Below are 21,809 nucleotides of genomic sequence, written 5' to 3' on the forward strand. Positions count from 1 at the left end.
TTCCGGGTTATGTGGGCGGTGCCAAAATAATTATCCAATGAGCAACTTCGCAGGCTGAGCGGGCAGGAGAATTGCTCAATGAGCGACTCGGAAGAGGAGCCAATAAGCGGAGAGGTTGCTGTGGTAGCCGGCGTGGGCGGCGTCACTGAGCCGCGCCAGCTGAGCCAGGTAGGGCCCTACCCTCTTCTGTTGCTTTCTCCCTGTGGCTCGCGCCGTCCCCCGCCGCCCGTCGACCCCGCTTCCATGTCCCTGGCGGACACAGCTCCCAGGAACCTCCACGCCCATGGCCACTAGGCAGAGGGAATCCTCTATCACCTCCTGCTGTTCCACCTCGAGCTGCGACGCAGACGACGAGGGCGTGCGCGGCACCTGCGAAGATGCTTCCCTGTGTAAGAGGTGCTTGTCGGGCGCGGGGTTCGGGGCCGGCATGTGGGGCGCGGGCCTAGGTGGGAGGCGGGCCTGCATCTGAAGAATACGCTCAAGGCTGGCAGGGATGCAGCCCCCGCCTCGCACGACCCTCGCTTCCCACCTGTGAAGTGCACGGAGCAGGGCTTCATTTATTTAACGAATCGTTTCTGAGCTTTTGCTGTGAGCCAGGCAGGGGGCCAGCCTGGGTATCGTCGATGGGAGCAGGCCCCTGAGCCAGACAGACGAGGCCTTGGGCTTCTTGGAGCTAAACGCTGCTGGAAAGACAGACATGAAGCAAATAGTAGCTCCAGCCTCGATGGGTTACGAGGATGAGAGGTGTAGGTTCTCTCTCTTTTGTAGGTTGCATTCTTTAGGGGGTTGGTGTGATCCCTGTTGTGCACCTGAAACTCAGGATGACGAGGGGAAATAACCCGCCCAGAGCCAAGTAATATCTCTTTGCAGAGCCAGTACCGCACTAAGTCTCCACTGTTAAGGGTGTGGTGGTGGGGATGGGGGTGTAGCCAGCAGAGGTACATGTCAGAGAAAGAGAAAACTTGAGGCTTGAATGTCCACCATTTATTCTTTCATTCAACAAAATTTTTTGAGACCTTACTTTGTGCCAGGCCTTTACTTTGCAGTGGTTAGTAGGAATTCGATGGTGGAAATACACCAAGAACAAGACAGACATGGTGTCAGACATACTGGAACTCACAGCTTTGTTGGAAAAGAGAGACAGGAAGCAAATAATTACCTATGAAATATATAATTATGATTTTTTTTTGTTGAGTGCTGACAAATGCAGCAGTGCCATTAGAGTTTGTAATTTTGTCAGTGATGTTTAAGGTGAGAAGAGTTTGGGCGCGGTGGTTCACGCCTGTAATCCCAGCACTTTGGGAGGCCGAGGTGGGCAGATCACGAGGTCAGGAGTTCGAGACCATCCTGGCCAACATGGTGAAACCCCATCTCTACTAAAAATACAAATATTAGCTGGGTGTGGTGGCGGGCGCCTGTAATCCCAGCTACTCGGGAGGCTGAGGCCGGAGAATCATTTGAACCCGGGAGGCAGAGGTTGCAGTGAGCCAAGATCACGCTATTGCACTCCAACCTGGATGAGAGTGCGAGACTATGTCTCAAAAAAAAAAAAAAAAAAGTGAGAAGAAAAGGCTTGAAAAATAGGAAAGTTGTAGGAGAGTGTTCAGAGGAGTGTGAACTGTTAGAGGAACTCAAAAAATGCTTTAAAGGTGGGAGAAGGAGGCTGAGGCCACGTAGTGATTGTAGAGTGGGGAAAACCAGTGTGTTGGATTAAACCTTGCACTTTTTATAGGTTCTTGGGGACTAAACTTTCAGAGCATGGATTCTGGAGCTAGACTCTGTCAAACTGAGCGTTGCCACTTACTGGCAGTATAAAGTCGGGGAAATTACCAAACTTTTCTGTGGCTCAGTTTCCTGATCTGTAAAATGGGGAGTATAATAATGCGTCATAGGTGGGTGTGGACAAATATGATATTTAATATTAGTAGAGCACTTGGAGCAGTGTCTGGCATGTAGTCCATGTAAGTGGTGATTGATTAAATTAATAAATACACAAGTATTAAAGTCTTAGAGAGAGTCCCTTATGAAATTTGTGAATTTGAGTGGATTATACTCAGCTTTTTCTTCTGTGGCTTTCAGTTGCTATTGGCCACAGCTGTCTTGGCTCCTGGTAACTTCCACCTGCCGGGTTCAAGTGATTCTCCTGCCTCAACCTCCCAAGTAGCTGGGATCACAGGCACACACCACCATGCCCAGCTAATTTTTGCATTTTTAGTGGAGACAGGGCTTCACCACGTTGGCCAGGCTAGTTTCGAACTCCTGAACTCAAGTGATCCGCTCGCCTTGGTCTCCCAAAGTGCTGGGATTACAGGCATGAGCCACCCCACCCAGCCTAGTCTTTTCATTTTTAAAACAGTGATAATAAAGGTAACCTTTATGGGTGTCAGGATTAAATGAGATTATCGATGCAGAGGATCTGACACAAAGTGAAGCCCTCAGTAAATTATTATTGCTAGTTTTGATTTCCCTCCAGGCTGAATATTGTTTAGTTAAAGTTGCTGAATGTGCAGTAGCTATGAGTTAGGGTGGTTCCTGCTGCCCTGAGTGAGTTATAGCTATAAAATAAAAAGCCAGTCAGCCTTCTGGGTACCTGTAAATCTTTTACTTCTGTTTAGTTTGCTTCTTCCTTCGGTATAGAGTCCTTCTGCGGATAAGGAGGATGTTATCTGTCTCAGAGGATTGCTGTGCAGGTGAAATGTGGAGTGCTTGCAGCAGTGCTTGGCATACTGGAGGTGTTCAGAATTGGTAGTTAATGGTCATCACCACCCCCCTCATTGTCATCAAATCATTATCATCATTGTGATCCTGGACTTGTGGTATCAGAAGTTTTCTGGTTGGATATATTAGGTTTACACTAATTCCATTTGACTCAATAGGTATCAATTGAGCACTTTTCATGGTAGCCCACTCTCCTTCCCTTCTCTGCTCTCCTTATGATGTCCATCATGCTATGCCACTGAGTCTGTTCTCCCCTCTTTTGTTTACCTGTGACCCAACCATCCCACCAACCCCTCACTATGTCCTCTGCAGTTACCACCTGATAATCAACATCAGCTTCTATTTTGTTAGCCTCTCCTTAGCCATTCCCTCCCTCCCTTTGCCTTCACCCTGACCTTTCCCCAGGGATATCCTGTTCTTGAAGCCCTCTCCCGTGGCTCCTCCTCCTTCTCATGCCCTGTGTATCTCAGGATCAGGGATTTGAGCTTTGTGTCCTCCTGTGTGTGTCCCCCGTCTCATTCCATGGAGATCCTTCCTGCCCAACTGGAGCCCTCCTGATTGCTGTTGTTCAGCTCTCCTGATCATTCACCTCATTCATGGAAGACTGGGGTGCCTGGCCCAGAGTGTCCTCTACCTCAGTTCATGACTTCACCTTAGGTGACCTCAGCATCCACATGGAGCCTATGCACGAGGCACTCACTTTCTTGAACACCTGGTCTGCAGTGATCACCTCTTCCTATCTGATTCTGTCACCCATTCCCACTGTGACACCCTCTGCTTTTATCCTGATGCTGCACTGCCTCACAGATGAGAGTGCAACACTCTCCAGCTCTGACCCCTTTTTTCCAAGTTGCTTGACCAGTTATTTTCTATTTCCCATGCTGTGCCCATTTCTTCTTAGCACCTCAGTGGTTCTCTCTGTCTTTTAGATGTTCCCTCTGCTGTTACCTCTTAATTGATTACTTAGAGTTCATCCTTCATCCCTCGGTAATTCTGTTGACAGTGCATTTATCTTCCTTGCCCTTTGGTCTTAGTAGACCCAAAATGCTGGTTTAACCAAACTATCCATTTTTGCCTTGAATACAGGTGCTAGAAATCACACAGTAGGGTGGCTTGGTGCCGCTACGATCATGTCAGCCAACCTCAACTGTGCCCTTAACAGAACCTGACTATCCTAGTTTGTTTCTCAGATCAACTCACTCTCCCTTTCTCCGGATACTTAATTCAGACATTTTCCCCTTTCTTCAGACTTCTGATTTACCCCACTCCTTTTTCATTCTCAAGATAATATCAGCTATTGCTCAACATGGAAAATCGGAACCCTTAGAATGAAACTCCCTTAACCTCCCCCAAGAAACTTTGTTTGTTTTGTTTTGAGAGGGAGTTTGCCTGTTGTTGCCCAGGCTGGAGTGCAGTGGCGCGATGTTGGTTCACTGCAACCTCTCCCTCCTGGGTTCAAGCGATTCTCCTGCCTCAGCCTCCCGAGTAGCTGGGACTACAGGCGCCTGCCACCACACCCGGCTAATTTTTGTATTTTTAGTAGAGAAGGGGTTTCACCTTGTTGGTCAGGCTGGTCTCGAATGCCTGACCTCAGGTGATCCACCTGCCTCAGCCCCTCAAAGTGCTGGGATTACAGGCATGAGCCACCACGCCCAGCCTTCCCCCAAGAAATGTAATCATCCTTTTTCACTTTTACAGTTGTGAATTCCTCCAATAAAGACCACCAGAAACACACCTGTAGTTAAGCAAGCTGGGTTTATTACTTGTTGCAAGGAGGGAAGACTCACACCATGAGGAGCTGTGGGGCACATCAGTAAGAGAGTGTTAGACCTTTAGGATCTGGGCTTTGGCTGGGTGATTTGGGGGAGGGTCAAGGGATTTTCTCTGTGTTGAGTACTGAAAGGAGGTGGGAAAATTCTATCCCGTAGCTGTGTCTTTTCTAGAAGGAGATTTGGCTGGAGTAAGGCTAAAGCTGTAACATGTAAAGAAGCCACAGTCACTTCTATCAGCTGGGAGAAGGAGATGTCTGGTATTCCGTGGGTGGCACAGTGACCTTGCTTTTTTCTCTGCTTAGACAAAATGATGAGGTGGTCTCGTTTCATCTCCTGTCATCAGTGGTGCAGAGTGCCCTTGTGTGGGTGGTCTGCGCGATTGTTTATGTCCAACAGGAGAACAACATGGCCTTCCTATGGGTGCCAGCCAGCTTCCAACAACATTAGGGCCTGGCCCACAGCACCAGACCAGGTCCTGGAGGTCAGTGCCGCTCTTCTCTTTTCCACAGTGGAGGAGGTGTTAAAGAGAGAAACTGGTAATCCTAGCACCTGGAGAAGCCAAGCGGATCACTTGAGCTCAGGAGTTCAAGACCAGCCTGGGCAACATGGGGAAACCTCCTCTCCACAAAAACAAAAAAAAACAAAAAAAAACAAAAAATTAACCGGTGTCGCGGTGCATGCCAGTAGTCCCATCTACTTTGGGGCTGGTGTGGGAGATCACTTGAGCCCAGGAGGTCGAGGCTGCAGTGAGCTGAGATTATGCCACTGCACTGCAGCCTGAGTGACAAAATGAGATCCTGTCTCAGAAAACAAAAAAAAGAGATAAACCAGAAACTGGGGTTTGCCAGGCAGAAGACAGTAGCAGGAGCAGAGGCATGGAGACTGGAGTAGAGTGGTGTATTAGGTGAACTTGACAGAGAGTAGGGAGTGGGTAGCAGGTTAGAATTTAGAAAGCTGCTCAGGCAGTGAATCGTGGAAGGTCCCAAGGAGTATGGGTTTTATCCTAAGGGATTTTGAGTGCAGAACTGATATGATCTTGGTTTGTGTTTTAGAAAAATTCCTAGCAGCTATGTGGGAGAAGGGTTGGTGACAAAAGGGACATCTTCCTCTCTTTTCCACAACCATAGCCCTTGCTTGGCTCTCCTGACTCACCTGATCTGTTGCAGTGCACTCTTACCTGCTGGCCAGGGTGATTGTCAGGATCGCAAATCTTATTCTGTCACTCACCTAAAAACCTTTTGATTCCCCATCAGCTGCAAGGTAAACATCTGCACTTTGTTGCGTGACATACATACTGTACCTTTTCATGATCTGCTCACTCTAGCCTGATAGGCCGCCGGCTGGACATCTCCACTTGGATGTCCCAGTATTACCTCCAGTTCACTATTTCCAAAACTGCTTCATATCAGCTCCTCGTGTTCTCCCTGCCATTCCCAACCTGCAACTCAGTGAATGGTGCCATGGTTTATTCCGTTCACAAGTTAAGGCCGGGTGCGGTGGCTCACACCTGTAATCCCAGCACTTTCGGAGCCGAGATGGGTGGATCACCTGAGGTCAGAAGTTTGAGACCAACCTGGCCAACATGGTGAAACCCCATCTCTACTAAAAATACAAAAATTAGCTGGGCGTGGTGGTGTGCGCCTGTAATCTCAGCTATTGGGAGGCTGAGGCGGGAGAATCGCTTGAACTGGGGAAGTAGAGGTTGCAGAGTACTGGGATCATGCTACTGCATTCCGGCCTGGGCGACAGAGAGAGACTCCGTCTCAAAAAAAAAAAAAAAAAAAAAATTTGACGTCATCTTGGAACTGCCCCTTTACTTTCCCTCTTGTGCAGTCACCCAGACCTGTTAACTTTTATCTGCTAAGTATTTAGGGGATGAGGGAATTATTTGGCTAAGTAAGGAAAGGAATCAACTTTCCTTAACCTCTGTTTCTGCCGTCTGTGATCTGAACTATGGTACTAGTCTCCCAAATGGGCTCTCCCGATCTCTGTTACCTCCCCCAAATCTGTATCTCACACTGAAGCCAGAGGTTTGTAAAAGGCCCATTTGATCTTGTCACTCCCTAGCTTAATGGCCTCCTGTTGCCATTAGAAAAAGACCAGCATTTCTTACGTGGGCTATAGGGCCCAGCCTGCTCTGTGTACTTCCCCAGCCTCACTTCATACCACACTTCCCTCCCCCGTCACCGCCATCCTTTCAGTTCATCTAATATGCCCCATTTCTTCCATCCTCGGGGCCCTGGAGCATGCCATTCCCTCTGCCTGGAATGCTTCCTCCACCCTCCCTTGCCTGCTTAGTTCCACATTATCTCCTAGGTTAGTGCATTCACTCCACATTCTTTGTTGAGCGCCTGCTTCGGTTATGGAGGTGCTGTCCTAGACCCTGCCAATGCAGAAGTGAGCCAAACACAGGATGCAGCTCTTACGGAGCATTGGTTCCTGGAGTGGGGGTGGGTAGGGAATAGCCAGGAAACAAATCAGCACAATATGTGTCGTGTGAGACGGTGGGAGATGCAGTGGGTGTGTTGGAAGGAGTTGTCATCTGAGATGGGGTGGCTAGGGAAGGCCTCACTGAGGTCAGTGCAGAGGAAAGGCTTGCAGGGGGCAGGGAGTGAGCCCTCTGGGTGTCTGGGGAAGCAATGTCCAGCAGAGAGAAGCAGGAGAGTAGAAAGGTCCTGAGGCAGGAGCCGGCCTGACCTGTTCCAGGAGCACCAAGACTAGGGTGAGGGATGGGGATGAGTGCAGGATAGATCTCGGAGAGCATGGGTGCAGGAGGCGGGGGCAGATGCTGCAGGTCACTCGAGGGAGGCTCTTGTAAGGACCCGACTTTTCCTGTCAGTGGGATGGGAGCTGTTGGAGCATTTGGAACTGAAGAGTGAGGTGCTCTCACTTGGTTTTAATAGCATTGCTTCAGCCTCTGTTAGGAGCAGACTGCAGGGGCAAGGACGGAGGCAGGATCAGTTAGTCGGCTGTCGGGGTGTCCCCTGTGAGACAGGCTGGTGCTTGGATCAGGATAGTGGTGATGGAGGTGCTGAGAATGTATCAGATTCTGGGTGCATTTTGAAGGTGGAGTTGATAGAATGTTCTGGCAGAGTGGATGTGGGGCAAGACTGAGGGGCCCAAGATGACTCCAAGGTTTTTGGCTTAGCTCAAATGTGGCTCACTCCAAGAGGCCTCTCTGACACTCACAGACAAGATCTAGCTTCTGTTAAATGTTCTCGTAACACCCTGTTCATCTTCTTGGTGGTCATCGGCCCAGTTGTAATTTAGAAAGTGCCTAGTGTTCATCTCTGCCACTGGAATAGACGCGATACTAAGCACAGACCATTCCTACCTTTGCGCCACATGAGCTGTATTTGTCAGCTTGGCCACAGTGACGGGAACTGAGCGCACATGTTCAAGATTGTATTTCCTGATGAGGTCTTAACATTCTGGTTTTCTATTTTACTGACTTTTAGTGGTCTATGTGTTCTAGAAAGCAGACCGGGGCTTATAAGGCTGAAATTTCATTGTGAAAATTATAGAACTTAATCTCATTTTCAGCTGCATGGAAAAATGGTCTCCCCTTTAGCAGGTCACAAGGTCTCTCCACAAAGCCAAGTTTTTCCTCACGGCTTAGCCCAGGGCCTTTCCGGCATCCTGATGACATCTTCTTAGCTATGCCCCAGAGAGTAAGGTCGAGATTGTGATCTGAAATATTTTCAAGGCAGGTGCTGCTTTCCATCCCCAGAGAAGACATGCCACTTCAGAGCTAGAACATTCTGTTAAACATAAATTAGCTGTAAAACTTGTCTATCAGGCCAGGCACGGTGGCTCATGCCTGTAATCCCAGCACTTTGGGAGGCTGAGGCAAGCAGATCATGAGGTCAGGAGATGGAGACCATCCTGGCTAACACGGTGAAATCCCGTCTCTACTAAAAATACAAAAAACTAGCTGGGTGTGACTGCGGGCGCCTGTAATCCCAGCTACTTGGGAGGCTGAGGCAGGAGAATCACTTGAACCCAGGAGGCAGAGGTTGCAGTGAGCCAAGATCACACCACTGCACTCCAGCCTGGGTGACAGAGCGAGACTCTGTCTGAAAAAAATATTTAAAAAAAAAACCAAAAAACCTTGTCCATCAATAAAGTGAAATTTTATGGTTTTTTTTTTTTTTTTTTTCCTGAGACGGAGGTTCGCTCTTGTTGCCCAGGCTGGAGTGCAATGGTGCGATCTCAGGTCACTGCAACCTCTGCCTCCCGGGTTCAAGTGATTCTCCTTCCTCAGCCTCCCGAGTAGCTGGGATTACAGGCATGCGCCACCACGCCCAGCTAATTTAAATTTTATGGTTTTTGATTTCTTTTTTTTTCTTTTTTGAGACAGAGTCTCGCTCTGTCACCCAGGCTGGAGTACAGTGGTGTGATCTCGGCTCACTGCAGCATCTACCTCCCAGGTTCAAGCGATTCTCATGCCTCAGCCTCCCAAGTAGCTGGAATTACAATTACAGGCATGTGCCACCACACGCGGCTAATTTTTGTATTTTAGTAGAGACGGGGTTTCACCATGTAGCCAGGCTGTTCTCGAACTCCTGACCTCATGTGATCTGCTTGCCTTGGCCTCCCAAAGTGCTTGGATTACAGGCGTGAGACACCGCACCTGGCCTTGTTTTTTTGTTTTTTTTTTTGAGATGAGGTCTTACTCTGTGGCCCAGGGTGGAGGGCAGTGGTATATTCACAGCTTACTGCAGCGTTTACCTCCCCGGGCTCAGGTGATCCTCCCACCTCAGTGTCCCGAGTAGCTGGGACTGTAGGAGTGCATCACCAGGCCTGGCTGATTTTTGTATTTTTTTTTTTTTTTTTTAGAGACGGGGTTTTGCCGTGTTGCCTAGACTGGTCTCAAACTCCTGGGCCTCAAGCAATCCTCCCACCTTGGCCTCCCAAAGTGCTAGGATTATAGGCATGAGCCAACACACCTGGCCTTGTTTTCATTTTTTTAAGGAGCAGATTAAATTTTGGGATGTGTTTGCCAAAGTTGATGATTTTTACATCAAGAATGTCAATTTTGGCCAGGCGTGGTGGCTCACGCCTGTAATCCCAGCACTTTGGGAGGCCGAGGCAGGTGGATCACGAGGTCAGGAGATTGAGACCATCCTGGCCAACATGGTGAAACCCCGTCTCTACTAAAAATACGAAAATTAGTTGGGGGTGGTGGTGGGAGCCTGTAATCCCAGCTGCTTGGGAGGCTGAGTCAGGAGAATTGCTTGAACCTGGGAGTCGGAGGTTGCAGTGAGCCGAGATCATGCCACTGCACTCCAGCCTGGTGACAGAGTGAGACTCCATCTCAAAAGAAAAAGAAAAAGATATCAATTTCAAATTATTTTTTTCTCTTAAAAGGTTAATTTTTTAATCACAGAAGAGTGAGTTCTTTTTTCTCCCCTTAATGGCTGTATTAGTTTGTTCTCATACTGCTATGAAGAAATACCTGAGACTGGGTAATTTATAAAGGAAAAAGGTTTAATTGACTCAGTTCCCATTGCTGGAGAGGCCTCAGGAAACTTAGTCATGGCGGAAGACAAAGGAGAAGCAGGTACCTTCTTCAGAGGGTGGCAGGGTGGAGTGAGTGCTAGGAGGGGAAATGCCAGTCGCTTGTAAAACCATCAGATCTCATGACATGAGAACAGCATGGGGGAAACAGCCCCCATGATCCAATTACCTCCACTTGGTCCTGCTTTTGACATGTAGGGATTATGGGGATTACAATTCAAGGTGAGATTTTGGGTGAGGACACAGCCAAACCATATCAGTGGCATAGTAGGAGCATATTGTCCATGTCATTTCACAGAGATCTGCCTCATTGTTTTTAATGGCTGCACAGTGTTCTGCAGTTCGTACTTTGGCCACTCTTCTGTTGTTCATCATTTAGGTGGCTCTGGTTTTTGCTCTGAAAACAGTGTTGTGATCAGCATTTTTGCACATGTGTGTGAATTTTCTTGTGAAATAGATTCCCAGGGAGAAGTTTCTGCAAAATGCTTCTTGAAAGAGGTTATATCAGTTGTACCTACCCATGGTGAATGCAATGCTAATTATTCAATAGTCTGTCTCTTTCCTTGTTTACCAGCTGCTGGGTAGAAAATAGGCTGTCTCTTTAATTTCTATCCTATAATCACTCATGAGGCTGAGCATTTAAAATCTGCTCATTGTCACTGATATTTCTTATGTGAATCCTCTCTCCTGATGATGATGATGATTATAGTTTGAGACAGTCTCACTCTGTCGCCCAGGCTGGAGAGCAGTGGCACAATCTTGGGTTACTGCAGCCTTGACCTCCCTGGTGGCTCAAGCAATCCTCCCACCTCACCCTCCCGAGTAGATGGAATCACAGGCATGCACTACCATGCCCAGCTGTGTTTTTTAATTTATTTTATTTTTTATTTTTTATAGAGATGGGGTCTTACTTTGTTGCCCAGGCTGGTCTTGAACTCCTGGGCTCAGGTGATCTGCCCTCCTTGACCTCCCAAAGTGTTGGGATTACAGGTGCGAGCCACTGCTTCCAGCCCTTGTTATTTCCTGTTGGACTGTTTGTCATGTCTTGTTTGGTTGTGTTTTTCTTGCTGATTTGTAAGAACTTTTTATTTCAGGCGTAGTTATCCTGTGCCTCTTCTTTGCTTGCAGTATTTTCTGTCAAGCTGATGCTTGTCTCTTGGTTCAACTTGTACAGTACATTTCATAATTCAGAAATTGTAAATCTTTTTTTCTTTCTTTTGAGACAGGATCTTGCCATGTTGCCCAGGCTGGTCTCAAACTCCTGGGCTCAAGTGATCCTCCTGCCTCAGTCTCCTGTGTAGCTGGGATATAGGCACTTGCCACTGTGCCCAGCTTCAGAAGTTTTAAATCTTTGTGATGCAAAATCTGACAATCTTTACCTTTATAGGTTGGGAGTTTTGGGCAATGCTTAGGCTATTTCCAATTATTATAACGTATCTTTTATCATTTTTCTGGCTTTGGTTTTATGGTTGGCCTGTTCATCTGTCTTTTTTAGTGTTTGCAGTGTTAATTTTATTCCACATCATTAGCCATTTGTCCCCATACCAACTATTTAATGGTCTGTATTTCCCCATTGATTTGAGACAACACTTGTATTATATATAACTTCTTTTTTTTTTTTTTTTTTTGTGACAGAGTCTTGCTCTGTTGCCCAGGCTAGAGTGCAGTGGTGCAATCTTGGCTCACTGCAACCTCCACCTCTCGGGTTCAAGCTATTATCCTGCCTTAGCCTCTTGAGAAGCTGGGATTACAGACATGCACCACCATGCCCAGCTAATTTCTGTATTTTTAGTAGAGATGGAGTTTCGCCATGTTGGCCAGGCTGGTCTCAAACTCCTGACCTCGGGTGATTCACCTGCCTCAGCCTCCCAAAGCGTTGGGATTACAGGCGTGAGCCACCACACTCAGCCTTATACGCTAAATTCTTATTTACACTTTAACATTGCAATGTGTGTTTCATGCTTGACTTCCCGTTAAATTGCTTTCTTTTTTTTTTTTTTTTTTTGAGACGGAGTCTTGCTCTGTCACCCAGGCGGGAGTGCAGTGGCGCAATCTCGGCTCACCACAACCTCTGCCTCCTGGGTTCAAGCGATTCTCCTGCCTCAGCCTTTCTTGTAGCTGGGATTACAGGCATGAGCCACCATATGCGGCTAATTTTTTGTATTTTTAGTAGAGACGGAGTTTCACCATGTTGGCCAGGCTGGTCTCGAACTCCTGACCTCAGGTGATCCGCCCGCCTCGGCCTCCCAAAATGCTGGGATCACAAGCGTGAGCCACTACACCCGGCCTAATTTGCTTCCTTTCTTTCAAGTTGATAGCTCAAAATGTTGACTTCCAAAGGTTTTTAGTTGTAAATTGAGTCAGAGTTCCCACAACTTGTTTCGCAGGGGTAAGGATAGGTTTTTACCAGGGAATTACTGAGTATTCTTAGTCCATTTGAGTAGCTTTGCTCCAGGAGGGAAGAAGAAAAAGAAAGAATCCTAGGAAAGGACATCTGTCTCTCAAGAGTCCATTTCCTTTCATCAGGAAAGCAGTATCTTTTCAGGAAACTCTACACAGTAGACCTGTTATTATAAAACAGTAAAACGCTGAAAAAGTTTAAATTTTTAAACAACATGTTTTTCAGAATGTATCCTCATCTTTAAGCAACACATGACTTACGTGTACATGTATACAGACAAACACACACACAGCATTTAAGCACCTCAGGTGTTATGAGGGAAAAAACAAGTGTGTATGGGGAGCAGATTTAAATCCAGGTGAGTAAATTTGAACACCTACATTAAACCTTCAGTTCTCTATGTTTATAGAATTAAGTTCCACAGCTGATGTAACTGACTTCAGTCTGTAAAGCCAAGCCTGCCTTGTAGGATCTTATGAGGGTTCCTATTTGTGTGTATTCATATTTTGTCAAGCATTTGGAATAATGCCTGGCACATAGTAAGCACTTGGTGACTTGATTAAAGAAGTCAATGAGGCTCCAGGCTTGATCCTTATAGGCCGGGTGAGCAGGGAGGCCCGTTTTCATTCTTTGACGCCTCAGATGAGGAAATGCCTGTTGGAGGGGATTTCACACCTTTCAGAAGAAGGCCCCGTTGTTCCAGTTGACGCTGGTGGAGACAGGACTCAGTCAGTAAATGCTTCTTGAATGAAGCATTAGGTGGTTGGACCAGATCTGTCTTTCCCGTGGGAGGAAAGTGAGATGATTTTAGGTGTTACACAGATGCTTATCATTTTTGTAGTTAGCTATTTATTACAGTGTTGTGTTAGCAGAAAATGTTAGGCAGCACCTCAAACCTAAGTATTTTTAAAAAGTGAGTGATTTAAAGACACACTAAATTGAACAGGTGGCATGTGAATGTCATGGAAACTGAAAGCATTTATGGATTGAAAGAAGACTGGGAAAATCTTTGAGGTCTTTCCAAATCTGAGATGTTTGATTTTTTGAATCTGGGCTTTGAATATGAAATCAGGATATACAAATAGAAGTGATGTTCTCTGGGTTTTGGGAGCAGAGATGTGTAATGGAAATTGACAGGCAGAACTAGATGCACAGTGTCATGCAGGGTGCAGAGATAACAGTGTATTAACACTTTGGTGTCTGCTGTGGGCAGCCTGGCGTGTGTATGTATTCTCTAACAAAATTGGGAACATCCTATACATACAATTTTGTGATTAGGTTTGTTCACCTGATACTATAACTCTGTGTTCAGTGTTCCTGCAGAGAAATCTTTGTGCCCATACTTGATTTTCTTAGGATTAAATCCTAGAAATGGGATTGTGTGGTCATTGTGTACGCATGTGTTTCAGGCCATTTATACTTGTCATCACAGTGCCTTGCAGTGTGATTGTGCCAGTTTAAGGTTCCGGCAGCTGGAGTGCCCTCTTCCCTATCCCTCTCCAAAGCCAAGCTAGATTAAATAATAGTTTTGTTGGGTCGGGCGCGGTGGCTCACACCTGTAATCTCAGCACTTTGGGAGGCTGAGGCGGGCGGATCACGACATCAGGAGTTTGAGACCAGCTGCCCAAGGTGGTGAAACCCCGTCTCTACTAAAAATACAAAAATTAGCCAGGCGTGGTGGCGGGTGCTTGTAATCCCAGCTACTCGGGAGGCTGAGGCAGGAGAATTGCTTGAAACTGGAAGGCGGAGATTGCAGTGAGCCGAGATCACGCCATTGCACTCCAGCCTGGACAACAAGAGCAAAACTCCATCTCTAATAATAATAATAGTAATAATAATAATAGTTTTGTTGCCAATTTGTTCAGCAGTTGGTTCACTTACTTTCCAACTGATGTCCTATAAATCCTGAAACTTGCTGCTTGTCTCCCTTCAGAACTCCCATCAGCAGCGCCCGACAGCACTCTCCTCTTCACTGCCCAACACTGGGTGGCAAATCTTTTCATCTTGGCCACTCTGATAGGCTGGACAGTGAGATCCTTCTTCCTAGGGCGCATGGAAACCTGTTGCAGTCACCTGGGTTTGCGGAGTGGGAGGAGGAAAGTGTTAGGGGCACTAGGAGGTGGGAGCCGTTGGGAGTTGCTGGCTGGGTGTGTTTGCATTATGGACCCGTGCATCTCAGCACTCTCTACCACTGTGCACCACTGTGACCACGGACAGGGTGCTCCTGAGGTCAGTCCCAGATGCCCTCCAGACCCTGCGTCCTGAGCCTGCTTCTCCCTCTGGCCTCCTCCCCAGTTTCTTACTGTCCTCCGGCCTCCCTGCCTCCTCTCTGTACTGGAGGCTCAGGTGTGTTCCCCGAGTCTTTCTGCCTGCCCTTCCTTCTGTCTGGAATGCCTTTTGGACACCTGACTCTCCCATTCTCCAGGGCTCGCCACGGCCATCCCCTTCTGAGAGAGGCCTCCCCCGTGACCTTCATCCTCTCTACGAGTCACTGCCTTCATTCCTCCTCATCTTGTAATTATCTGCCTCTCCTTTCTCTCCTTGTTTACCACTGTACCCCCAGTGCCTAGCACTTGGCAGACACCCACATGTTCCTTGACTACACTAGTCGTATTGAACAGTGTAAAGAATCTGGAGGTGAGAGGATAGAACCTGCTCTTTATTATCCAAGAGTCCAGCAAGTTATGGCTTCCAGCGGGAGGCAAATTGATCAGGTTTTCAACAGAGCTGCTTAGCAGTGGGGCGAGTGCCTTCCTTGGGGAACTAGTAGTCAAGCAGTGACTTGATGTTGCTGCCTTGGTTCTTGCACTGGATGTTAGGGTTGATGAGATCATTTCTAAGGTCCCTTCTGATCCTTAAAACTGTGGGATGAGTATTCTCATCTGTGGGTTGCTGGGCTACCATTCTTGTTTCAACTGCAGATGTAGCTTTTACCACTAGATGACACTATATGATTTCTTTGAAGTCAGTGTTTCCCAAACTGCCAACCACACAGAGGCAATACATTTTTCATTGCACTTACACCCTCAACACACACTTGAAACAAAAGTAGGCTGGGCACGGTGACTCACGCCTGTAATCTCAGCACCTTGGGAAGCGGAGGTTGGAGAATCACTTGAAGCCAGGAGTAAGCGTCATAAATGTCTTAATCCTTACTATATGTAATGCATCCTATTTTTTATTTTACTTGGTTCAACATTTAAAAAAGTAATGCAGGTTTGCAAATGAATTGATTTTATTGTATTAATGGGTCATGACTAACTGAAAACCATTTTTTTAAGTATATTGTTATAAAACTGTGTGGGTATGCTGTTTTCCTTGGACAGTCTGGGCTTGTATAACAGATCGTGTCCATTAGTGAGTATTTTCCATGTTTCTGTGGTGAGTTGCTGCATGGAGCAGCTGAACATGTGCTTCCTTTTGGGTGTCTATGGATGGAAGAGGTTGGGAGATTGTGCAGAATTCAACACTTATTGTAGTCAGGCCAGAGGTAAGCCTTAGTAGCAGATTTAAAGCTGTATTATCTACTTCTAGAAGCTGAGAGACATGACACACCCATACCCTTAATTTCACCTTACTTAGCAGGCAACAAGAAATGGGGGCATTACTCAGGGTATCATTAGGATGCTTTGGGCTGCAAGTAACAGAAGCCTGACTCAAATTGGCTAAAAGGGTGAAGGCACTTATCTCACAAAATCGATGTTCAGAGGTAGAGCAGTCTGCAGGCCCACAGCAGCTGAGCATGGCCTTCGGGATCCCGGTTCTTTTCATGAGTCCTCAGTCATCCTAAAGCTGGTTCTACTCATGGTTGCAAGAAGGCTTCCTGTGCTAAATGAAGCCTTAATTCCTTGTAGTATAGACTGGCTAGAGAGAATTAAGGCTACTGTGGCATTTTCCACAGTGTTTTGTTCGTGCTTGCTTTGTTCATTTCTTCCTAGTTTCCCCACTATGACCTCCCTAAGAAGAGTGAAATGATTGGCACCTAATACAGAGTCAGGAGAAACACTTGGGTTAATTCATGCTGTTTGTCAAGTGTTTCTAAGTCTCCCTTCCTCTGGGCACAGGCTTTTTCATTTAGTGGAATTAACTGACTGGCTCTGGCCATGAGTTTGCAGAGTGAATAAATGGCTGCACATCTTCTGTATGCAGCATGAAGTGAGGCTATTTGCTGTGTAGGGTCCTGGGAAGTGAATTAGCAATATGAGGGAAGGCAGTGAGAAGGCCCACTGTGGAAAATGTGATGGGTGGTGTAACGTGAACATAAAGATGAATGGATGGCTGCATCTTCGCATGTGTAATGGGGCACTAAATGTGCACTTGGCCTTTTGAGGTGGATGGTTGGTTTTCGTCGAGTTCCTTGATCTGGTTCCTGGGAACCTGGCAGTGGACCTTGGTCTGAACCTACTCAATCTCTACTCACCTTCCTCCTTTTTTCTCCCTTCCAGGTTTGCAGTAAGCATTGGCTACTGGCATGACCCTTACATACAGCACTTTGTGAGACTGTCTAAAGAGAGGAAAGCCCCTGAAATCAACAGAGGCAAGTGACCATCTCCCTCCCCAACAGCACCTCATCAGCTACCTGAGGTTTTAGGGGTTCATTCTTGAAGGAAGTCGTGGTGTGCTCCCTTTCCAGCTGTGCGCAAAAGTGCTTATTTCCCCAGATCTTCACCAACACGGTGTGTTATAAAACTTGTTTGCAGCCATAAAAAGGAATGAGATCATGTCCTTTGCAGGGACATGGATGAAGCTGGAAGCCATTCTTAGCAAACTAACAGAGGAACAGAAAACCAAACACCGCATGTTCTCACTCATAAATGGGAGTCGAACAGTGAGAACACGACACAGAGAGGGGAACATCACACACTGGGGCCTGTCAGGGGTGGGGGGCAAGGGGAGGGAGAGCATTAGGATAAATACCTAGTGCATGCAGGGCTTAAAAATCTAAATGACAGGTTGATGAGTGACAGGCCCCAGTGTGTGATGTTCCCCTCTCTGTGTCATGTGTTCTCACTGTTCAACTCCCATTTATGAGTGAGAACATGCGGTGTTTGGTTTTCTGTTCCTCTGTTAGTTTGCTAAGAATGGCTTCCAGCTTCATCCATGTTCCTGCAAAGGACATGATCTCATTCCTTTTTATGGCTGCAAACAAGTTTTATAACACACCGTGTTGGTGAAGATCTGGGGAAATAAGCATATATATATGGCATATACATACCTATGTAACAAACCTGCACATTCTGCACATGTATCCTGGAACTTAGAGTAAAAAAGAAAAAAAAAAAGAACACAATATCTACTTCCACATTAAAATCACAATAGTTTTTGAAATTTTATTAAATTTAATGAATTCGAAAAAAAGTATTAATCTTTGTTAATCTGTCATGTGAAAAATGGTATCTTACTGCAATTTTAAAAATGTTTCTCCTATTTATAGGTGACGTTGAGGATCATTTTCATGTGTTTGAAGCCCATTTAAATATCTTTCACCGTAAACTGTCCCTATCAGGAATCACTTTTTTTTCCCCAATGAGAAAAATACATAAAGCTTTATTTTTCACATGTGTATTCCTACACTAATTGGATAAATACGGAGAAACTGCTTTATAGTACAGGTATGAGGAGGAGAGTCTCTTAGAATTTACATCAGACTTTTCCTCTGGTTGGTTGGTTGCCTATGGCTCATCTAGGTGTCTGGACTAATCATGTGGATTTAATTGGGTTTTTCTATAAGGAGACATTCCAAAGGCTTTTGTATATTTCAGGCTGAGCATATCTTAGTTTTCACACCTCTTGTCTGTGTATGTGAATCTTCCCTAAGGATGGAAATTGAGGATTTCTGCCCAGTTGCGCAGCTTGAGGGTTTTAAGTCTAGAGGACGTGGGTCTTTTACAGCTTTGTTGATGTTCCTCACTGTGGGTGGGAGGGAAAGTGTTGTGAGACCTGGTAATTCTCAGATGAGGGAGGGCTCAGAGGTGCTGACAGCAGTAGGCCTAGGCTTAGGAGATTTGGCCCTTAAGATTCTTCAACAGGGCTGGACGTGATGGCTCACACCTGTAATCCCAGCACTTTGGGAGGCCGAGGCGGGCGGATCACGAGGTCAGGAGATCGAGACCATTCTGGCTAACACAGTGAAACCCCGTCTCTACTAAAAATACAGAAAATTAGCCGGGTGTGGTGGCGGGTGCCTGTAGTCCCACCTACTCCGGAGGCTGAGGCAGGAGAATGGCGTGAACCCGGGAGGCAGAGCTTGCAGTGAGCCAAGATCGCGCCACTGCACTCCAGTCTGGGCGACAGAGCAATACTCCATCTCAAAAAAAAAAAAATTCTTCAACAGGGTTGGGTGCGGTGGCTCACGTCTGTAATCCTAACACTTTGGGAGGCCGAGGCAGGTTGATCACTTGAGCTCAGGAGTTCAAGACCAGCCTGGGCAACATGGTGAAACCCTGTCTCTACAAAAAATAAAAAATTAGCCAGGTGTGGTGGCATGTGCCTGTAGTCCCAGCTACTTGGGAGGCAGAGGTGGGAAGATCACTAGAGCTCAGGCAATCAAAGCTGCAGTGAGCCAGGATTGTACCACTGCATTCTATCCTGGGTGACAGAGCGAGACCCTGTCTCAAAAAAAAGAATCTTCAGTAGATTTATTTTCCTCCCCGGCTCACAGTATGAGTAGTGTTGGCCATTTAAGTATTTATTTATTTTGAAGCTCGCACCAACAGGTAACTTGTTCCAGAACATAGCTAGAATATGGTTTCAGATGCCTGCCCCTTAGAAACTCCAGAGCGTAAAGAGAAGTCTGTATCTGGATGTGCATGTGCCATGTGCAACATTTGATTGGCAGCAGCCTGAATGTGTTAAGTCCCCAGTTTCTCTTTCCCAGACAGCAGAGTATGCAGGAAAGGTAGTCATTCAGCTCCATTCTGGCTTAGCAGTGTAAAGCCTGAGAGAGAAGAGATGGAGAATTACTTTTTGTTGCCTTATTTTAGTGTTAATGACACTATTAGGCTCTGCAGATAATTTCCATCAAGGAAGTCAAAGGCTTTGAGACAGGAGCCTGCCTTATTCTCAGCCAGATTGAGAAATTGACCAAATGACTATAATTCTTATGTGTGCAGGGAATCTTGGCCCTCAAGTTGGATCCTGTAGGTGGGTTCTATAAGAAATGCCAAGAAATTTTAAAGTGGTGGTTTCTGAAAACAAGGACATGCAATTTTATTTTGCATTCCCTCCCCTGCTTTTGAGGCAGATTTCCTAACAAATGCTGCACAGGCAAAGACCCCCACCCCATGTCCTGGCGGCACCCCTCTCTTCTACCCTGTATTTGAACCTTTAGAATGCAGCCAGATTGGAGAGTGCCTCCCAAATGGTGTATGGTGAGGACATTTTTCCCCCAGTGTCCAATCCATCACGGATGATATCTCTGTAAAATACAATAGAAATGATCTAGAAAAATAAAATGAAAATGACATACAATGTACAATTCCAAATCATTTATTAGTAGATTGAACAGACTTGAAATTTCTCTGTCAAATTGTAATAAAGTTTCTAAATGCTATCAGATTTTTTTCTTAAAATAGTCACATACTGTTAACAGCCATGCACATACTTTGAGCAGCATAGTTTTAGAGCACAGACAGACCTTGTGATCTTTTCTTCTTTATTTCCATCTCCTTTTCCCCAACCCTCCACCCGAAAACTTAACAGTGGCGCAATCTTGGGCCACTGCAACCTCTGCCTCCTGGGTTCAAGCAATTCTTGTGGTCCATCCTCCCAAGAAGCTGGGATTACAGTTGTGCACCACCATGCCTGGCTAATTTTTGTGTTTTTAGTAGCAAGCCATTTTATTAGGCAGCAATTTGCTGGTCTTCTCTGCGACCCCCATTTTACATAGAGACTAACCCATTCAGGGTGGAGGTGAAGGGAACAGGATAACAAATATAGCTTCCTTTGTGTTAACATTCATCTGCTCAGTTTCCTGACCCATACTATTATTTTTCATATGATCTCACAATTTTCAGGTTTACCCGATCCAGAGTAGCTTTCACTATAGCCATGAAAGGCACATTTCCAAGATGGACTTTAGACGTTTCAATGTAAAACACTTATTTTTCATACATAAAACTATAGCTCATTTTTTCAAAGGTAGTTAATTGCTTCATGAAATAGATTATACTTACCTTGGTTCAGATGCCTTTAACCAAAAAAAAAAAACAGAATTTGAAAGTTGCTATTTCTCCCATAGAGTCTGCAGATTAACCTCTGACACTGCAGAAGGGCACATGCTCTCTGTTTTGCTCTTCTCCTGGGGTGGGCTTCACAGGGATAATTTCTGTCATCACTGGGTGATAGCTTGTTTCTGTGCCTCCCCTCCCCCTTAGGATATTTTGCTCGAGTCCATGGTGTCAGTCAGCTTATAAAGGCATTTCTACGGAAGACAGAATGTCATTGTCAAATTGTCAACCTTGGGGCAGGCATGGATACCACCTTCTGGAGATTAAAGGTATGTTCAAATTCCCCTCCTCCCTCCCCAAGTGTTTAGATTTTTTTCGTTAGATTTTCACCTAATTCGAAATGTAAACATATATTAAAAGTTATGCAGCGAAAGCCTGTCTCCCACCCCTGTCCCATCTGCCTAGATGCCCCTACGACTCTCAGTCCTGTTTTATCTCACCAGGGCCCTGGTGACAGATATTTTAGGTTGTCTCTAATTGTTGTTACAAATGGAGCTATAATAAAAATCCTTATATTTCCCTCAGTATGAGTAGAAATATGTCAGGAGGAGAAATTCTACCAGTAGAATTGCTGGAATGGAGAGCTCATGCATGCATTTGTAACTTTTTTGTTTTTTTTTTTTTTTTTTGAGCCAGAGTCTTGCCCTGTCACCCAGGCTGGAACGCAATGGCACAATCATGGCTCATTGCAGCCTCGAACTGCTGGGCTTAAGCAATTCTCCCACATCAGCCTCCCAAGTAGCTGGGACCACAGGCATGCGCCACCACATCTGGCTAATTTTTAAGTTTTTGTGTAGAGACAGTGGTCTCACTATGTTGCCCAGGCTGGTCCTGAACTCCTGGCCTCAAGCGATCCTCCTGCCTCAGCCTCTCAAAGTGCTGGGATTACAGGCATTAGCCACTGCGCCCAGCCTATATTTGTAATTTTGACAGTAACTAAGATTTTGTCAGGATAATAGCCTCTTGGGTAAAATTTGGAGATTCATATGGCTGGGTGATGATAATATGTTGCAAAGCCATTTTGTAATCTTTTTCTGATTTGGTCTCTTAACTGCTCTGTTAGAGTATGAATGCAGGTCTAATTACATTCTCAGAGGGAAAGAAAACTGGAGTGTGGTCTTTGGCTCCTGGGCTTAGCTTTTTTTTTTTTTTTTTGAGACAGTCTTGCTC

General features: G+C 46.0%; 1 protein-coding gene across 3 annotated transcripts in view; it reads left to right on the forward strand.

The window, feature by feature from the left end:
• The first annotated feature begins 104 nt into the window (after positions 1–104).
• The window catches only part of LCMT1 (leucine carboxyl methyltransferase 1), a 66,457-nt gene continuing 44,752 nt past the window's right edge, over positions 105–21,809 (forward strand). Inside the window, exons 1-3 of one of the 3 annotated variants that reach the window (XM_001164891.5) lie at positions 105–396; positions 16,857–16,948; positions 20,787–20,908. In XM_001164891.5, coding sequence (XP_001164891.1) covers positions 284–396; positions 16,857–16,948; positions 20,787–20,908 — 327 coding nt within the window. In that variant the 5' untranslated portion in view covers positions 105–283. The remainder of the gene's footprint in view (positions 397–16,856; positions 16,949–20,786; positions 20,909–21,809) is intronic. The other 2 variants (XM_001164817.5, XM_063796894.1) reach the window with 2 other exon arrangements.

Source organism: Pan troglodytes, chromosome 18 (assembly GCF_028858775.2).
Source record: "Pan troglodytes isolate AG18354 chromosome 18, NHGRI_mPanTro3-v2.0_pri, whole genome shotgun sequence".
NCBI lineage: Eukaryota > Metazoa > Chordata > Mammalia > Primates > Hominidae > Pan > Pan troglodytes.